This window comes from Schistocerca serialis, chromosome 9 (assembly GCF_023864345.2).
Source record: "Schistocerca serialis cubense isolate TAMUIC-IGC-003099 chromosome 9, iqSchSeri2.2, whole genome shotgun sequence".
Classification (NCBI taxonomy): Eukaryota; Metazoa; Arthropoda; class Insecta; order Orthoptera; family Acrididae; genus Schistocerca; species Schistocerca serialis.
Window position 1 is genome coordinate 227,444,464 of NC_064646.1, and position 21,648 is coordinate 227,466,111.

A 21,648-nucleotide genomic window follows, 5' to 3' on the forward strand; every position below is an offset into this window, starting at 1 on the left:
TCCAATCGATTTCTCATACACAAACAGCAGTTGACCGGCGTTGCTTGGTGAAACGTTGTTGTGATGCCTCGTGTAAGGAGGAGAAATGCGTACCATCACGTTTCCGACTTTGATAAAGGTCGGATTGGAGCCTATCGCGATTGCGGTTTATCGTATGGTGACATTGCTGCTCGCGTTGGTCGAGATCCAATGACTGTTAGCAGAATATGGAATCGGTGGGTTCAGGAGGGTAATACGGAACGCCGTGATGCATCCCAACGGCCTCGTATCACTAGCAGTCGAGATGACAGGCATCTTATCCGCATGGCTGTAACGGATCGTGCAGCCACGTCTCGATCCCTGAGTCAACATATGGAGACGTTCGCAAGAAAACAACCATCTGCACGAACAGTTCGACGACGTTTGCAACAGCATGGACTATCAGCTCGGAGACCATGGCAGCGGTTACCCTTGACGCTGCATCACAGACAGGAGCGCCTGCGATGGTGTACTCAACGACGTACTTGAGTGCACAAATGGCAAAACGTCATTTTTTCGGATGAATCCAGGTTCTGTTTACAGCATCATGATGGTCGCATCTGTGTTTGGCGACATCGCGGTGAACGCACATTGGAAGCGTGTATTCGACATCGCCCTACTGGCGTATCACCCGGCGTGATGGAATTGGGTGCCATTGGTTACACGTCTCTGTCACCTGTTGTCGCATTGACGGCACTTTGAGCAGTGGACGTTACATTACAGATGTGTTACGACCCGTGGCTCTACCCCTTTATTCGATCCCTGCAAAACCCTACATTTCAGCAGCATAATGCACGACCGCATGTTGCAGGTCTTATTGGGGCCTTTCTGGATACAGAAAATGTTCGACTGCTGCCCTGGCCAGCACATTCTCCAGATCTCTCACCAACTGAAAACGTCCGGTAAATGGTGGCCGAGCAACTGGCTCGTCACAATACGCCAGTCACTACTCTTGATGAACTGTGGTATTGTGTTGAAGCTGCATGGACAGCTGTACCTGTACACGCCATCCAAGCTCTGTGTGACTCAATGCCCAGGCGTATCAAGGCCGTTATTACGGCCAGAGGTGGTTGTTCTGGGTACTGAATTCTCAGGGTCTATGCACCCAAATTGCGTGAAAATGTAATCACATGCCACTTCTAGTATAATATATTTGTCTAATGAATACCCGTTTATCATCTGCATTTCTTCTTGGTGTAGCAATTTTAATGGCCAGTAGTGTAGATACTGTGTCATTGCTGCGATTGTTAGTGACAAGTCGTATTACCTCACACCGTGACTTACTGGAAACCAGATCCAAAAAATGGTTCAAATGGCTCTGAGCACTGTGGGACTTAACTGTGGTCATCAGTCCCCTAGAACTTAGAACTACTTAAAGCTAACTAACCTAAGGACATCACACACATCCATGCCCGAGGCAGGATTCGAACCTGCGACCGTAGCAGTCGTGCGTTTCCTGACTGAGCGCCTAGAACCGCATGGCCACCGCGGCCGGCAAACCAGATCCGGAGTATGTTGTAACAGATAATATAATGGCTAACAACATTGTTTTAATTTTCCTTCCCAGTAGAAAGTAAATCAGTTGAATCCCCGCCGCGCTTAATTTAGTCTGAACAAACGTAACTGTCTAATATACCATGAGACGAAAAATTCATCTAAAAAATATGACGTATGGTGCATTTATTATTATTGAATTTACGAAACTGAATACATAATTTACGGAACTAAATTCGTAATTTACGAAACAGAAACCGGCTAAACGTGCTGCCTGAATAAAACTTTATAAATAAGTCATGAATTATTTATATCTAATTTCCTTCAGAGAGAATACAAATTAAGAGCTCTTTAAATAAATGTGACGTCTTCGTTTTATCTAGCTACACGAAAAAATACGTGGATAAAGTAATATATGCTATCAACTATTACGTTGCCTAACGAAAAACATGGATTGTAATTAATTTTACTTCAGATGTATGTTACAAATGTTGTTAAACGCTTATGCGCAACGTTTTACAAATTATTAAGGCAACAGTTTTCAGTATAGTATAGCGGCTGCAAATTACATCTGTGCACATCCATGAACATGAATTACAACAAAAATGAAAAAATCCTTGTTTCTCAATATTTCTTCTTTCTCAGAGAAAGTCCGTTTAGTTTAATGGTTCTTCTGCACCGACTGTTTGGTATACAAAGTTGAATAGGGTGTAGGCAGCTTTCAAAACCTGCAAGAGATGAGAAAGCACATATATAATTTATTACTGTTGTGACAGATGCGTCGTCAGGGCATAAATTCCTAAAATAAACTGAAGAGACAAAACGTTAGGACCACAGCCCATCGCGAATTGATGCCGCCTGGTGGCGTTCCAGGTACGTCACGTAGTGAGGAAAGTGTACAGCGTGTTAACAGTGCCATATTTATACAGGAGATAGTATTGTTCAAAACTAGTAGAAAAGTTAATGATATGTCGGGAAACCAGTAAGTACAGGATATTTTGTACTACTTTTGACCAATAACACCCTGTACGAAAATGTGACACTTTTTTAAACACCTACAAGTGGAGGAGAGACCAGTGGGGAATCAGTGTAGCGATGATACGGGTCTCTAATGGGGAAATCCACTGATTCTGACGAAGCGCACATTGTTAAGGCCTAGCCCCCTGGGAACAAGCATCTGGGATACGGCGAAGCTGTTGTGCCCTACGCTAGTGGGCATCCATGGAAAGCGGTTGAAAGACGGTGAACCTACGAGCAGGTGACAAGATGTTGTACACCCATGTCTCAACACATAATGTGGTTGTTGGAGGCTTGTTTCCTCGGTAAAACAAGATAGGCCACGATCCGGGTCATTTACGATAAAGTTACAATGCTGTTGCAGGCAAAAGTGTTACGGACCACACTGTTCAGCGCACGCCATTGGAAAAGACGCTCCGCAGCAGACGACCCACATGTGTTCCTATGTTGACCTAACTACATCGTTAATTAGGATTGGAGAGAGCACTTGATTATCGAGGTGAGGCTGTGGATCGATGGAAATGTGTCGACTGGTTGGTGAATCACGTTCTTTGTTACAGCAGGTCGAAGACAGTACCCTGATTCGCCTTCATCCAGGCGAACAGGTTCTCGAAACGTGCAGTGCACCACCGATGCTGGCTGAAGGGTCTGTATTATGCTATGGGGTGCATTCACCGGGGATGATAGCAGCTGCAGACTATGTGAACAGAATTGAGACCATCTGATTTCATTCGCGCTTCCTGTCTTCCCCGACGACTATGGTATTTTACAACTGCATAACTGTCCGTGTTACAAGGCCAGAATCATATTATCATTATTTGAGGGGCGTTATAGTCAACTTATGTTGATGCTTCGCCATCAAATTGATCTGACTGCACCCAGTGGAAGACATTTGGGGTGTGATCGGGTGCCAGCACAGCGACCACAAAACACCGGCCCGTAATTTACGGAAATTGCGTGGTCTATGCGAAGATACCCAGTGCCACATACTTCCAGAAACTTAGCAAAGGTTTGTCCAATCTATGGCACGCAGAATCGCTGCTGTATTGCGTTCCAGAGGTGGATCAACATGCTATTAAGCAGGCGGTCGTAATTTTTAGTTTTATCCGTGTAAGTTTGATTCAAAGCTGCGTATGAATGCAGACGTAGATTTACGCGGCGAATATCGGGCTGTTTTATTTCTGGGACCTCAAATGCATATCATGCAGACATTCAAAATTAATATTGCACATCGTAAAGCAATCTAACCTTTATCAATATACAGGGAGCCCCCAAAGTTCGTTAGATCTGAAAATCCACTAATTCACGGATTGTTGTTGTTGTTGTTGTTGTCTTGTGCTGTTCAGAGGAGATCTCCACCCCTTCGTTGTTGTTGTTGTTGTGGTCTTCAGTCCTGAGACTGGTTTGATGCAGCTCTCCATGCTATTCTATCCTGTGCAAGCTTCTTCATCTCCCAGTACTTACTGCAACCTACATCCTTCTGCATCTATTTAATGTATTCATCTCTTGGTCTCCCTCTACGATTTTTACCCACCACGCTGCCCTCCAATGCTAAATTTGTGATCCCTTGATGCCTCAGAACATGTCATACCAACCGGTCCCTTCTTCTTGTCAAGTTGTGCCATAAACTCCTCTTCTCCCCAATTCTGTTCAATACCTCCTCATTAGTTATGTGATCTACCTATCTAATCTTCAGCATTCTTCTGTAGCACCACATTTCGAAAGCTTCTATTCTCTTCTTGTCCAAACTATTTATCGTCCATGTTTCACTTCCATACATGGCTACACTCCATACAAATACTTTCAGAAACGACTTTCTGACACTTAAATCTATACTCGATGTTAACAAATTCTCTTCTTCAGAAACGCTTTCCTTGCCATTGCCAGTCTACATTTTATATCCTCTCTACTTCGACCATCATCAGTTATTTTGCTCCCCAACTAGCAAAACTCCTTTACTATTTTAAGTGTCTCATTTCTTAATCCAATTCCCTCAGCATCACCCGACTTAATTCGACTACATTCCATTATCCACGTTTTGCTTTTGTTGATGTTCATATTATATCCTCCTTTCAAGACACTATCCATTCCGTTCAACTGCTCTTCCAAGTCCTTTGCTGTCTCTGACAGAATTACAATGTCGTCGGCGAAGCTCAACGTTGTTATTTGTTCTCCAAGGACTTTAATACCTACTCCGAATTTTTCTTTTGTTTCCTTTACTGCTTACTCAATATACAGATTGAATAACATCGGTGACAGGCTACAACCCTGTCTCACTCCCTTCCCAACCGCTGCTTCCCTTTCATGCCCCTCGACTCTTATAACTGCCATCTGGTTTCTGTACAAATTGAAAATAGCCTTTCGCTCCCTGTATTTTACCCCTGCCACCTTTAGAATTTGAAAGAGAGTATTCCAGTCAACATTGTCAAAAGCTTTCTCTAAGTCTACAAACGCTAGAAACGTAGGTTTGCCTTTCCTTAATCTATTTTCTAAGATAAGTCGTAGGGTCAGTATTGCCTCACGTGTTCCAACATTTCTGCGGAATCCAAACTGATCTTCTCCGAGGTCAGCTTCTACCACTTTTTCCATTCGTATGTCAAGAATTCGCGTTAGTATTTTGCAGCTGTGACTTATTAAACTGATAGTTCGGTAATTTTCACATCTGTCAACACCTGCTTTCTTTGGGATTGGAATTATTATAGTCTTCTTGAAGTCTGAGGGTATTTCGCCTGTCTGATACATCTTGCTCATCAGATGGTAGAGTTTTGTCAGGACTGGTTCTCCCTAGGCCGTCAGTAGTTCCAATGGAATGTTGTCTACTCCCGGGGCCTTGTTTCGACTCAGGTCTTTCAGTGCTCTGTCAAACTCTTGTCGCAGTATCGTATCTCCCATTTCATCTTCATCTACATCCTCTTCAATTTCCATAATATTGTCCTCAAGTACACCACCCTTGTATAGACCCTCTATATACTCCTTCCACCTTTCTGCTTTCCCTTCTTTGCTTAGAACTGGGTTTCCATCTGAGCTCTTGATATTCATGCAAGTGGCTCTCTTTTTTCCAAAGGTCTCTTTAATTTTCGTGTAGGCAGTATCTATCTTACCCCTAGTGAGATAAGCCTCTACATCCCTGCTTAGCCATTTTGCACTTCCTGTCGATCTCATTTTTGAGACGTTTGTATTCCATTTTGCCTGCTTTATTTACTGCGTTTTTATATTTTCTCCTTTCATCAATTAAATTCAATATTTCTTCTGTTACCCAAGGATTTCTTCTAGCCCTCGTCTTTTTATCTACTTGATCCTTTGTTGCCTTCACTACTTCATCTCTCAGAGCTACCCATTCGTTTTCGACTGTATTTCTTTCCCCCATGCCTGTCAATTGTTCCCTTATGCTCTCCCTGAAACTCTGTACAACCTCTGGTTTAGTCAGTTTATCCAGGTCCCATCTCCTTAAATTCCCACCTTTTTGCAGTTTCTTCAGTTTTAATCTACAGTTCATAACCAATAGATTGTGGTCAGAGTGCACATCTGCCCCTGGAAATGTCTTACAATTTAAAACCTGGTTCCTAAATCTCTGTCTTACCATTAAATAATCTATCTGATACCTTCTAGTATCTCCAGGATTCTTCCATGTATACAACCTTCTTTTATGATTCTTGAACCAAGTGTTAGCTATGATTAAGTTATGCTTTGTGCAAAATTCTACCAGACGGCTTCCTCTTTCATTTCTCTCCCCTAATTCAACCACTATGTTTCCTTCTCTCCCTTTTACTACTCTCCAATTCCAGTCACTCATGACTATTAATTTTTCGTCTCCCTTCACTACCTGAATAATTTCTTTTATCTCATCATACATTTCATCAATTTCTTCATCATCTGCAGAGCTAGTTGGCATATACACTTGTACTACTGTAGTAGGCATGGATTCACGGATAGAGAGGTAAAACTCTACAGGCATGCCTCCAATGACATGGTGTTTTACTGGAACCAAAAAACAGTGCAAAACCTTGCCAACAGATGACGGTGGACAGGAACACGTCAGTGACACCACCTGAGAATCGTGTATAAAGTGAACTGTTGTGAGAGGGAGTCAGAACATCCGTAGCGTGGCTGATAAACACTTGATGGAGGTTACGACTTCTATGCAGGATTGCGCTCCGCACCGTATTGCTACACGTGTGAAAGATCTCTTGCGCACGCCCTTTTCTGAGGATCGGGTGCTGAGTCGCGACGTCTATCATGCTTGACCTCCCAGATCCCCAGACCTCAGTCTGTAGAATTATTGGTTGTGTGGTTACCTGAAGTCGCTAGTCTACCGCGGTCATCCCATTTCATTAGGGACGTTGAAAGAGAACATCCGACGGCAATTTCATGCTGTACCGTGCTGTTCACAGCATTGTCCGTCAACTACAGGTTTTGATAAGTGAAGGCCGATATGTTGAGCATTTGTTATAAAGAACATCGCCTTTGCTAATAATGAATTGTTGTATTGATTATTGCTTTTGTATCATATGCAGCATCATCTGTTCACCATTTAGTACACTTTTATTGGTTCCAAGACAACCCCATGTCATGTCAAACATTTGTGTCAATTTTTACGTGTCTACTGACATTATTCAGCGAAGTATTCGATTTTCAAATGTTAACGGATATTTGGGTCACCCTATAGACGCTAGGCTGCAATACATTTGAAGGGAAAAGCAGGGTGTTGGAGCACCGGGTAGAAGCATTATCAATCTAATATCCCGCGTGTGAAAGGATAAGCTAATGACCCAGAATATACTAATCATCCACTAATAACGAGGCGGTTGAGATCTACACCAATCGAGATTACCCTGAGGTTATTTTAACGCTATTTCGCCGTTCATGTTTCCCGTGTTTTTCCTAAACCGCTTGAGGTGATAGCCGGGGTGATTACTTCCATCTCGCTACAGTCAGTTTCCTCTTCCAAACTTGTTCAGTGGAGTCTGGGTTACGCTATACTTTTTTCAGTCTTATTTCTCACGTCGTAATGGCATCTGCACTTCATTCACGAAAATGTCGAACACAGACATTACGGCTATGAGCATTTGCACCAAGGGCGTCGATTTAATCAAGACGTTTTGCCATATCGCCAAATTTTTGTGTTGAGTTCTTAAGGTCTGTAGTTATATCCACTGTCATCGACACTGAGTGTTGCGAATAGTGTTTATGTTAAGGAAACTAAAATCTCATCTTCGTAATGCTCTCGCGTCAGCTAAACGATCCTGCGACAAAATGCGCCGCTCTTCACAGGACTGTCTCTATCTCGTCTATTAATCTTTTTCAATTAATCCAGGTTGGTAATGATCACAGACTAATGAGCAATACTCAAGAATAACTGTTTTGTCAACCAGCTCTTTCGTGAACGAATTACATTACTCTAAAATTCTCCCAATGAATCTAAGCCTGGCATCTGCTTTTTCTACATTTAGTTTTATGTGGCCATTATACTTAATGTTACTTTTGGTTACTCCTAGGTATTTTACTATATTTAACTTTTTCAATGATTTGTCGCCAATAGTGTAATAGTGCAGTAGTGAATATCTTCGCCTATTTAATACATCACATCTATGTACATTCAGTGTCAACTGTCAGTGTGTCAACTGTCAGTCCCTACACCAATTGTCTATCGTCTGAAGGTTTTCCTGCAATTTCCCACTGTTTTCTGGCTTGGCAGTTTTCTTATAGACAACACCATCGTCCTTCTGATCTGAATGCATGCAATGATCCGATTGGGAAGGGTGTCATAAAGTCATTCTATTCCCTCCTGAGGCAAGCTGCCCCACAACTCTTGTAACTGGTCCTTGATATACTGGATACTGGCTCTGGGATGGGATGACATCCCATCTGGCCTCATAGATTTTCTATCGAGGGCAGATTTGGGGATCTTGTGGGCCACGAGAGTACGTCAACACCATGAAGACAGTTCATAGAGTTAAAGCCCATGTGTGAACGATCACTGTCCTGCTGAGAAATGGTACCACGATCCTGTCGCTTGAGAGATAACACCCAAGCACGTAGGATGTCCCTGATGTACCCTTTTACCGTCACCCTCAGTCACTGCCAGGCGCCACCTGAAGCTATACCCGACGGCTCCCCAAACCATGTATTTGTGAATAACACCGCTGTGCTTTTCGAAAACAGTTGAAGAATGGAACCTCTCGCCACGGCGCTGCTTGCACGCTGACGATGATCAGCCAGAATAGTGCAAAACCACGATTCATCCCTAAACACAATGTGATGCCATTCATCAGCAGTCCATGCTTTCTGGACATGACACCAGGTCAGATACTGCCATTTGTGGCGTTAATGGCAGCTTACACATGGGGCAGTAACTGTGTACACCAGTTGCAGCAAGACTCTGACTAATGATGTGGGATGACATCGAATGTTGCAAGGAGTTTGTTATTTTTTCTCGGGTGGCAGCTACGGTGTGCTTGGTCCGAAATACGGTGATACTCCTTGTGCTGGTCAGACTTGGTCGACACGGATCTTGACCACGAGTATGCCTGTCATGTTCTCGTGCAGCCTGCAACAGGCTGTTGTCACATCGGAATTCCCCACAAATATGGGCACATCATGATTCAGACAGGTGGCCAAACATAGACCCACAGCAAGGCTTCTTCCAACTCCATCGGATCTTGATAATGTTGTCTCACACAAGTATGTGGCATCTGTGTGTCCTTTGCAGTAATAACTCAGCATCTGACGCTGTCCATTCCCTTTACATGCCCCTCCGAGCCTGGTTACAACACTAAAATCGAAAAAATGCTAATGCAGTTTGGTAGCCATTCTACATGTCACAGAAAATTGTAGTTCTTTAATGATTTACGTACCCACTGATGGTGTGTGCTTGTACGAAATTACATTGACATACGACCATGTCTTCTCGGTGCTTCATTTATTTTCTCAGGCAATGTATTATATTCACGGTATTGTTGTTCTGGCTGTAACTGAATAAATTTTTCGAGTGATGCAAATCGTGAGCATCTCACGTGCGAGGGTTGCCCAGAAAGTGACGTGCCGCAATTTTTTCTTCAACAATTCTTTACTGAACAAAATGAGAAATACACAAACAAAAGAATGGTGTTTTATCTATACACCCCATTTTTCCACGTAATCTCCATCCGTTGTATCGCCTCCCTTCGGCGCGAAACAAGGGTGTGTATGAGCGGTCGGTACCAATCTTTGTCCTGGTGGCGGAGCCAATACTTCAATGTGTGAATCACCTCCGCATCGTCCTCAAAGTGTCTTCCACGAATGCCATCCTTTAATGGCTCAAACAAGTGGAAGTCCGAGGGCACTAGGTCAAGGCTGTCGGGTGTGAGAACCGTGGATGGACCCCCAGACCTGCGACTGTAGCGGCCGCGCGGTTCCGGACTGAAGCACCTAGAACCGCTCGGTCACAACGGCCGGCTTATGAACTTACCCTCCGTGCCCAGTGACTAACTGTACTTCTGTCGACGGCAGATGCTCCATAGATTTTGCACAAGTGTTTATGAGAGTTCCCCACAGTTTCTTTCTCTGCAGTAGAAATTCAATGACGGCACGTTGCTTGTAAGGTACAGCACCTACAAACGCCATTTTGAAACTGTCCTACTGCTACGCTATCTTTCGGGAGTGACGGAAACTTGGCGCGCTCACTCAGGAGACTTCAGATAACACATACGTAACTTTTCGCATTATTAGCATTGTTTTCGGGTGAAAAAAAAATGCGGTTCATTATTTTCTGGGCAGCCCTCGTATAACTGGCTGTGAGAAAACTATCATTGCTTCAAGTTGATATCACAACACCGTAGTGATCGCCTTTGGTTTTTTGTTGTCCTACCGTAGGCCAGCTATACTAGGAATTGAACTATTTTGAAACTGAAGAGCAATTTGATCGAAATAAAAGGTTTTCACCGCATCAATACTGTTTTCTCATTTTTTTTGCGGTCGTTGTACTGACCTCGATAAAATTATTCTTGTATAGAGTCTTCTGCCATTGCGCAATTTCGACGAATTCAGATTACGCAGGAAAACGACTAGCCAATCAACCTTCACTTTGAGATCGTAGAACGGTAGTCATGGCACATTTAATGAATTCAGAAATACGGTTGCTAAGTTTACACTTTGGTTTTCATTATGACGGTGTTGATCGAAATTTATGTTTCTTTTCCATCAGGAGTAAGGTCTTGTGTAATCTTGTGGATGTCACTCGACTATTCCATGTTTCTTCTCCAGAATTTCTCGTTCGTAAGGCCATTCAGAATCGGTGTAACTTTCGGTGAATCCAGTTAGAATCTGCGGATAAACTGTTCAGGTTTTTTTAAACGTTGTTGCACAAATCATTCGTCAATACGATTTGACCGAGATTTTTGTATTGGGTAAGTGCCCTGTCCTTCCTGCAGGAATTTTCCGACAAATGATTGGGCTGCTTTCTTTCTCGAGATTTCCATTCTCATATTTCTTGTTAGTTTCATTTTTTCACGTACTGCCAGGTAGTCGAGTATTCTAAGCACGAATTTATGTCGCCGCTGCCGTCGGACTTGGAATGACAGGTAGCGCTTGACGAAAAACACTCGATAATGTTAAGGAGGCGCGTGCCACTAGACTCGCGTCGTCTCGTCAAATAGTAGATGTGCCTTGCAAAAGGTGGGGTAGATGATTTTATTTTTTTGACTTGTTCATATGGTTGGAAGGTTGGAAAACCAAGTTTTGTCAACAAAATCTCGGTTCCCTGTGCTCCTCGCACTTTGACGGGTTTTCCTCTTTAGAAGAGCACTAAATTGTCGTCATATCTGATTACTACAACTTTTTCTGCATCCAAGACGAAGGACGGACAGTTCGTCAAAAATATCACTTTTCCAAATTTTGAGGAAAATGGCAAAAACCTAGTTTTTGAGCACTTTTATTTCAGTTTCTGTTTATATATTAGTAATACGTTTCGTACGGTATTATGTATTGGAATTCAGCATCTCACTTTGTCATATTTAATTACTTCCCATGTAATCGAATACTTCCTGGGCAGCCATCTAATGATTCCTACATCACTAGTCGATGTTTAGCGCCAGGGTATTTCAGGCCTGACTCATGCACATTTCTAATACTACATCATTTACTCATTATGTTATGTGTATTAAATAAGCAGCGACAGGCCGGCCGAAGTGGCCGTGCGGTTAAAGGCGCTGCAGTCTGGAACCGCAAGACCGCTCCGGTCGCAGGTTCGAATCCTGCCTCGGGCATGGGTGTTTGTGATGTCCTTAGGTTAGTTAGGTTTAACTAGTTCTAAGTTCTAGGGGACTAATGACCTCAGCAGTTGAGTCCCATAGTGCTCAGAGCCATTTTTTTTAAGCAGCGACAGAAAACTCAACTATAATTAGCTGAATAGGGCAACCCAAAATAGGTAGCTAATTTTACTTGTATAAAGAAAACATGCACTAAATGAAACGTAGTTAGCTTTATTATAATTAAAATGAGATTAGCGTTTAGTAACACTTATTATTATCACTTCTGAATGCATAATACGTCTGTCAGTGTATTGGCAACTTAGGCACACACGAGTTGGATCTGTGAGACACTTCTGATGTTTTGATGCCTCAGATTCCTCGGTGTCACCAAAAATTCCTTGCGTAATAGAATTAATGTCAGCAAATCGAGTGGGTCCCAGAGCGATTTGTCCTTCTTACAGTGAGTCAACCTCTTCCAGTTCATTAACTTAAACATCTAGTTCCTCATTAACTTCCATAAAATACACTTCTTCTTCACTTTCTTCATAAAAGTTCTTGCACGTTTTCAAGGTTGACTCCACTGCATTTGTCACAAATGGAAGAACGTTTCAAACCCACTTTCCTGCAGGTGCACGCTCCGCCACAGCTCAGCTCATGTGAACAGGAAACAGCATGAAGAACTGACTTAGGTGCTGGCCCTTGGCTCATTACAACAGGCCTTGGACTGCATTTACTGTGAATCGCAGCCCTATTTCTCAGGAAGTTTCCAGTTTCCCATTCAGCATGGGACTTGCTGGTAGCTCCGTAACAAGTGAAGTTGCACAGCAACTTGTTGATGGCAGTCTTGAATGATTAAGTTTGCTTTTTGCGTCAGAATATCTGATGCAACTACAACTTCACACGTAGAATGTTCTTAGCACTCTTTGTGCTACATTGCTGTCCTTTGTATGGGTACCCATTAGATAAAATAGCAAGTTGAGATCCAAAATGACGTTGCAGGTAAGAATCATAACTTTGGCCTACTGATTTGACGACCGAGTTACGTTGTATGTAAGAAGCTCTAGATCAACGTGAACGTGATAGCAGCTAGGTACCAATTCTTTAATTGCAATAAAAGGTCAGTACAAAATTATCGTCAGTGGGTAACGGATCTGCAGGGTATGCAAATTCAAGTGTGCTTGTGGTGCTTTATATTCAGATGTGCTGTTGCCTGATGCGATCGTGTAAAATGTCATTGATGTCAAACTTAGAGAATAGATTTTGAAACAGCCCAATCCATCATTCCAGCACATAGTGCAAATCCTAGATCAGTATGATTCAGGTGCCGTGTCGGCCAATAAATTTGAGCAGCCACCAGTTTGTCATGTCGAGTCGTCCCTTGTTCGTGACCAGCCCAATAGGCAGCAACAGTTCGCATATGCTATGCCGCATAAACAGTTCTCCACGCCGAATACGCAGTTCTCTAAACAGGCGAACAGGATAAAGTCATGCCCTCGCTGCCATTCACGGCACAGACAGCGAAACTGCCCGTCACGACAGGCACAGTGCCATGTATGATCCACATGTTTGCAACGGAAAAAAGCATAAGAATTGTGTCCACTCATGTAATTCTCATCACAAGTCCCATGTAATCAATGCAGTGTATTCAAAGCCTGTTGCAGGCATTAGCAAAACTAGCAAGTGAACAGTTTCTTCAGTGCTACGCCAGTCCAACAAACGTTTTGTTCATTTGGATATTAGTGGAAAACGTGTGAAATTTCAGTTGGACACAGGTGCTTCTGTTACGTAGCTGAATCGTAACACATATGAACTGTTAGGCTCCCCACGCCTGTCTAAAACTGGCACGCACCTGACTGCTTATTATGGACAAGACATTCCCATTCTCGGAAAATGTTCTTTGCCTGCCCCGTATCACATGCATACACGAACTGTAACTTTCATTGTGCTCCAATCACACGATTGCGAGAACATATTTGGCCTTAATTCGTGTGATCTCTTTGGCTTTCAAATTCAGGATAATGTGTAGTCAGTGTCTGCATTCAATGCAAAAGACAATGTAGCTAGCTTGCTGAAAGAATTCCCTGAACTCTTTTCTGAAGATTTAGGCAAAGCTAAAATTTTTGTTGCACATATTACTATGAAAAGCAGTGCAAAGTCGAAATTTTGCCGGGCCAGAACTATTAGAACAATTCCCATTGCATTACGGGATAAAGTAGCAGCTGAACTTAAAGAATTGCAAGATAGCGGAGCTATTGCGCCCATAGAAGCTAGTCAATGGGCAAGTCCACTGCTTTTGCTCCCCAAACCTTCAGGTCGCATTCGCCTCTGTGTTGACTTTAAATCTACAGTCCACTCACGAACTGTCATTGATACTTATCCATTGTCACGCCCAGAGGATCTCAGGAACAGGTTAGGTTCTCGTCGCTACTTTTCAAAAATTGTTTTCCGCGACGCATATCTTCAAATACTACTAGATGGAAAATCTCAAAAAGTGTGTATTCAAAATACTCATTTAGGCTTGTTTAAATATTTGCGTTTGCCTTTTGGCAGTCCTTCCACACCCACCATTTTGGCTGGTTCAAATGGCTCTGAGCACTATGGGACTCAACTGCCGTGGTCATCAGTCCCCTAGAACTTAGAACTACTTAAACCTAACTAACCTAATGACATCACACACATCCATGCCCGAGGCAGGATTCGAACCTGCGACCGTAGCAGTCGCACGGTTCCGGACTGCGCGCCTAGAACCGCGAGGCCACCGCGGCCGGCCCCACCATTTTCCAATGGTATTTGGAACAGCTAACTGCTCAAGTACCAAACTGTTGAAACTATTTGGACGATATAGTCGTAGAAGGTCATACACCTGAAGAACACACTGCAAATTTTCATGCTTTGTTTCGTGTGTTATCTGATGCAGGACTTAAGCGTAGACTGGACAAGTGTGTTTTTTAATAAGTGAGTTGCAGTATCTTGGTCATGTCATAAACAGTCAAGGTGTACATCCTCTTCAGTCACATCTATTAGCCATACGTGACCTGCCAATTCCTCGCAATGTCACAGAATTGCAGTCAGTCTTAGAGAAAATGAACTATTAATTCGGTTCATACCAAATGCTGCACAAATAGCTGCTCCATTGCATCACTGGTGTCGCAGGAATGTCCTCTTTGTTTGGACAGATGAGTGGCAAGAAGCTTTTACTAAACTTAAAGATGCATTGCTCAGTGATCGATCCTTGGTTCACTTTGATCCTGACTAATCAGTTGTATTGCAAGTTGACGCTCCCTCTTACGGAATCGGTGCAGTGCTTTCGCACAGATTTGGTGATGGGACAGGCCTATTGCTTTAGTACCTAAAGTGCTGTCCAAAGCTCAGTGTAACTATTCACGAATAGAGAAGGAAGCATTGGCTGTTGTGTATGGTGGCACCAAATTCCACCACTATTTTTATGGCAGAATATTCTACTTAGTAACGGATCACAAGCCATTGCAGTCCTTGTTTCATCCTACAAAGTCGGTTCCCGTACGAACTGCCCAAAAAATGCAACGATGTGCTTTGTTGTTGTCTCAATACCTGTACGATACTGTGTGTCGTCCGACAGCTCAATATGGTAATGTGGACGCACTTTCATGTCTTCTGATTGCCCCTGATACAGACTTTGACGCTTCTACTGCATCTTGTTGTCACGTCGAAGCTTCAGTCCTTTCTTCCGAACTATCGGAAAATTGCACAGGCCACGGAAGCTGATTTAGACATAAACATTTTGCTAAAATACATTTGCACGTCTTGGCCTCGCTCATTGCATAGCATAAAGAACTCTGTAGTGCGCCGATTCTTTCCACCTCGGCATAGCCTCGCTATACAGCAAGGTGTGATTAGTGTTCAATACGACAGTGGACAGTCATGTGTGTTGATCCCCAAAGGTTTGCAAAAGTAAGTGTGGCAGTTACTTCACCAAGGACACTGGGGGATTGTTGGTACGAAACAGTTAGCGCGTCGACACTGTACTTGGCCGGGTATGGACACCCAAATACAACAGATAACGTCACAGTGTCACACACGTGCGGAAAATCAGTCTGCTCCACCACAAAAATTCTCTGCTTGGCCTTGGCAACGTGTGCACATAGACTTTGCGGGACCTTTTGGAGCACTCGTTGGCTGATTGTGGTAGACGCTTATAGTAGGTTTTCTCTTGCTGTGCCAATGAACTCGACAACGTCACTAGCACAGTTCAGGCATTTTCCTCTATATTTTGCCTCGAGGGGTTGCTTCAAGTCGTAGTGTCGGACAACGGCCCTCAGTTCACGTCAAATGAATTTGAAACATTCTGTCAACGTAATGGGATACAGCATCTAACTAGTGCACCGTTCCATCCTCAGTCAAACCGCGAAGCGGAACGTTTTGTCAGTACCTTCAAGCAGCAGATGGCCAAACTTCGCTCCGCACACGCCAGGGATCAAACATTGCAACTGAAACTTCCTGGCAGATTAAAACTGTGTGCCGGACCGAGACTCGAACTCGGGACCTTTGCCTTTCGCGGTCAAGTGCTTTACCAACTGAGCTACCCGAGCACGACTCACGCCCCGTCCTCACAGCTTTACTTCTGCCAGTATCTCGTCTCCTACCTTCCAAACTTTACAGGAGCTCTCCTGTGAACCTTGCAGAACTAGCACTCCTGGAAGAAAGGATATTGTAGAGACATGGCTTAGCCACAGTCTGGGGGATGTTTCCAGAATGAGATTAGAGCCTTTGCCCGCGAAAGGCAAAGGTCCCGAGTTCGAGTCTCGGTCCGGCACACCGTTTTAATCTGTCAGGAAGTTTCATATCAGCGCACACTCCGCTGCAGAGTGAAAATCTCATTCTGGATACATTGCAACTGTTTCTCGCCTCCTATCGTTCGCCTCCATGGGCTGGACCATCGCCCGTGAAACTGCTTTACGACCGCCGCCATCGGACACTGCTCCACCTGCTCCACCCGCCTCAGCATCCGGCGCCGAAGGATGGCTTCAAGTATCGCTTCGCTTCTCGTGATATTTTGTTTTTCAGGGTTTTTAGCGCCAACAGACGGTGGGCGCGAGGCGAGATCTTTCGTCGACTTGGTGCATGCATGTATCTCATTTCAGACCCAGACGGATTGCAGCGCCGATATCACAATCAAGTTCGCCATTGTCGTGTGCACAGTGATCCTTCTGTGTCTCTTCCCCCAGATCCACGGATCCAAGGACAGTGCGGCCTCAAGAGCCGCCAGACGGTGACATCGCGACACCGCGGGACGACCGCAAGAAGACGCAGTCTTCGCGTCCGGAGATGTCTACGCTGTCTACGTAATGTGTTGTGCAAGGGGGCACAGGTCAACAACGGGCTACTGATATAGCTGTTCAAAAACTTTGTTCGGGTTTCGCCGGAGAAGATTAACAAGCGGAACTGCCTGTATCCTGTTCACAACATCGTAACCCGCCGACGTGCTGCCCAGCGCAACGCTTCGTATTCAACGAAAAGTTAAGATATTTCGCCGAACGCTATCCCCTTATCTAAAAATTTTCTTTCTCTATTGGAAGTAGTAGAATTATGGACTCAATTCAAATCAATTTTTCGCTTGTTTATGTTTGCTTTCTGCTATCGAAAATAGAAGTACCATTAGTGAACTAATAGTTGCACGGTAGCCATTGTTGAAACACCCATAAATACAAACTTCTTCCTCTCATTAGAACTATTTCTCCGCGCATGTCAAAATTACTGCAGCCGCATTATTGTAGGTGAATTTATACACTCCTGGAAATTGAAAAAAGAACACATTGACACCGGTGTGTCAGACCCACCATACTTGCTCCGGACACTGCGAGAGGGCTGTACAAGCAATGATCACACGCACGGCACAGCGGACACACCAGGAACCGCGGTGTTGGCCGTCGAATGGCGCTAGCTGCGCAGCATTTGTGCACCGCCGCCGTCAGTGTCAGCCAGTTTGCCGTGGCATACGGAGCTCCATCGCAGTCTTTAACACTGGTAGCATGCCGCGACAGCGTGGACGTGAACCGTATGTGCAGTTGACGGACTTTGAGCGAGGCCGTATAGTGGGCATGCGGGAGGCCGGGTGGACGTAACGCCGCCGGCCGTGGTGGTCTCGCGGTTCTAGGCGCGCAGTCCGGAACCGTGCGACTGCTACGGTCGCAGGTTCGAATCCTGCCTCGGGCATGGATGTGTGTGATGTCCTTAGGTTAGTTAGGTTTAAGTAGTTCTAAGTTCTAGGGGACTGATAACCACAGTAGTTGAGTCCCATAGTGCTCAGAGCCATTTGAACCATTTTGGACGTAACGCCGAATTGCTCAACACGTGGGGCGTGAGGTCTCCACAGTACATCGATGTTGTCGCCAGTGGTCGGCGGAAGGTGCACGTGCCCGTCGACCTGGGACCGGACCGCAGCGACGCACGGATGCACGCCAAGACCGTAGGATCCTACGCAGTGCCGTAGGGGACCGCACCGCCACTTCCCAGCAAATTAGGGACACTGTTGCTCCTGGGGTATCGGCGAGGACCATTCGCAACCGTCTCCATGAAGCTGGGCTACGGTCCCGCACACCGTTAGGCCGTCTTCCGCTCACGCCCCAACATCGTGCAGCCCGCCTCCAGTGGTGTCGCGACAGGCGTGAATGGAGGGACGAATGGAGACGTGTCGTCTTCAGCGATGAGAGTCGCTTCTGCCTTGGTGCCAATGATGGTCGTATGCGTGTTTGGCGCCGTGCAGGTGAGCGCCACAATCAGGACTGCATACGACCGAGGCACACAGGGCCAACACCCGGCATCATGGTGTGGGGAGCGATCTCCTACACTGGCCGTACACCACTGGTGATCGTCGAGGGGACACTGAATAGTGCACGGTACATCCAAACCGTCATCGAACCCATCGTTCTACCATTCCTAGACCGGCAAGGGAACTTGCTGTTCCAACAGGACAATGCACGTCCGCATGTATCCCGTGCCACCCAACGTGCTCTAGAAGGTGTAAGTCAACTACCCTGGCCAGCAAGATCTCCGGATCTGTCCCCCATTGAGCATGCTTGGGACTGGATGAAGCGTCGTCTCACGCGGTCTGCACGTCCAGCACGAACGCTGGTCCAACTGAGGCGCCAGGTGGAAATGGCATGGCAAGCCGTTCCACAGGACTACATCCAGCATCTCTACGATCGTCTCCATGGGAGAATAGCAGCCTGCATTGCTGCGAAAGGTGGATATACACTGTACTAGTGCCAACATTGTGCATGCTCTGTTGCCTGTGTCTATGTGCCTGTGGTTCTGTCAGTGTGATCATGTGATGTATATGACCCCAGGAATGTGTCAATAAAGTTTCCCCTTCCTGGGACAATGAATTCACGGTGTTCTTATTTCAATTTCCAGGAGTGTATATTGTTACGAGTACAGCAATGTAATAGTGACTACTAAAAGTATTTTGGCGTGAAATACGGCTGTGCGCGTAAATTATGGCGACCACCATAATTGCCTGAGATCCGACCAATGACATAAAAGCTGCTACCTCACCACTGGCGTATTTCCGGCACTGAGCGCGAATCATATGTCAATTGTCAAAACACGGGGGAATGTTTACACATTATTAAAAGCTTTTATATTACATAGCTACGAGTCGTAGTATTGAGAGCTGCTGGTTATACTCAAAAGTGAGTAGATGTATGGTGAATCCTTGAATCCTCCCCCCCCCCCCCCCTCATGTGTTAATGTAATTATTAACAGTGTTGTATGCGAATCACGTAATTTTGTCACCTTTCCTAAATTCAGTCCGATATTGTCTTTGATGTTTTTGAATTTTCGGGTGGTATATAAACAATTTTGTTGATAGGTTATTTTTAGAGCAGTTCCTCGTAAACATTCAGTTTTTCAGTTCATAAATAAAGTGAGGTTTTGACCAATTGAGAAATATAACAAATAGTTTGGTTTTCCCACTAGAATTTTGGGTGACTTCACAGTTTAGATTTTGATAATTATTTTTTCAATGGGGTGAATCCATCACAATGGCCGAACGCGGAATGGAACCGTCGTGACCCTGAATGCGAATCCAGTGTGCTAACCACTGCACCATGGCGCTAAGACGGACAGAGTGCTTGCATTGTGCATATAACACTTAGAGTATATATATCTATGGAGTGAGCATAGTCTACTAAGCATTTTCTCAACATCATACCGGGCTAGTTACGTGATTTTGGAACGACGTTGATTGTCTACAATTTGCGGTAGTATCGAAACTTGAATATTGCACTATTCGCCTTGTTTCATGTACGTTTCTGTATTTTTGAGTTTTAGTAACAACTATGTATTGTCGTTGCTACGGATGTAAATAGAAGTATGTGAAACGAGGACCAGTGCCTTTTCACAGGTATGTATAACAAATGTACCACTGTAAATGTCATATTGATATGAGGCACTTGGTACGTTGAAAAATATCGAGGCATGTTATTAAAAAGCCTTGTATTGTAGAGCCAATTTCTGCGATTTTAGGGCTATGTGTTTTTGAGACAAGTGTTAATACTAGACAAATTTGGAAGCCTGTCTGAGTAAACCCAGTCAGTATGAAGGTAATGTTAATATGCAGACAAAAATTTATACATGATAGCCTGATTAATTCCTCCAATTTATGCAGGTTCTCAAATCTTGTGTGCACCTGCAGGGTGACTATTATTGAACTATATGAAATAAAATAGTCATAACTTCTGAACGGTTTCCGTTAGAACGTTCAAACTGGACGGCCGGCAGCGGGGCATGATGGGAATTAGTATCCGCATGTATGGTGTGGTTTAGCGACGAAGCCCACTTTCTTTTGGAGGGGTACGTCAGTAAGCAAAACTGGCGGATTTGGGGGACTGAGAATTCGCATTTCACCATCGAGAAGTCTTTTCACCTCGATGGGTGACTGTGTGGTATGCAATGTCCAGCCACAGAATAATCGGTGCGACACCCCTTGATGGGACCGTGACTACCGAATGGTACGTTATCCAAAGTGACCCTAATTTCGAGAAGATGTGGTTCATGCAAGGCGGAACTCGATCCCACCGAAGCACGAGATGTGTGATGACCTGGAGACTTTGAAGACCACATTCTGTTAGCCAGAGGCCATTGGCATTGGCCTCGATTGACCGTCATATTCCCCGGATCTGAACACATGCTACTCCTTTTTGGGGCTATCTTAAAGACAAGGTGTACAGCAATAACCCGAAAACCATTGCTGAGCTGAAAACAGCCATTCAGGAAGTCATCGACAGCATCGATGTCCCGACACTTTAGCGGGTCATACAGAATTTCGCTATTCGTCTGCGCGACATCATCGCCAATGATGGCAGGCATATCGAACATGTCATAACCTAAATTCGAATATCTGTAGTGATGTTTAGATGCTGAATTAAGTGTGCACGCCGCAGTTTGTAACTAATTTTCGTTTTTTCTTGTAGTTGAATAATTGTCGACTTGTTAGTATTTGTGCATGAGATAGCTTCTATATAGCGTCTTTGTAACGTAATGAATTAGAACAGACTCGACAGTATGAATCACTGCAATAGAAAACGTGAAAAAAAGTATTGATGGCTGTCAGTTCTTTTATTACTTCAAAATTCGACCATTGATCTTGTATTTTTAATTTTTTGTGTAAAGCACATGGTTTTACTTTCCTGAAGAGATGGCGGAAAAATGTTGTAGTCCAGATTGCTTACCGTATTTACTGTAACAATTTCGTACTTACAAATGCATTGTCTTTTCCTGACACTTTGGCGTCGTCTGCAGTGTCATTGTAACATAATTAATTAGAACAGAGATTCGACGATATGAATAAATAGGGCCTATCACAGAAAACGTGAAAAAATATTGTTGGCTGTCACTTCTTATTCCGTTACTG

General features: G+C 44.3%; 1 protein-coding gene across 1 annotated transcript in view; it reads right to left on the bottom strand.

The window, feature by feature from the left end:
• Positions 1 to 2,135: 2,135 nt before the first annotated feature.
• The window catches only part of LOC126419507 (putative odorant receptor 69a), a 108,340-nt gene continuing 88,827 nt past the window's right edge, over positions 2,136 to 21,648 (bottom strand). Inside the window, exon 7 of the mRNA XM_050086696.1 lies at positions 2,136 to 2,240. Coding sequence (XP_049942653.1) covers positions 2,169 to 2,240 — 72 coding nt within the window. The 3' untranslated portion in view covers positions 2,136 to 2,168. The remainder of the gene's footprint in view (positions 2,241 to 21,648) is intronic.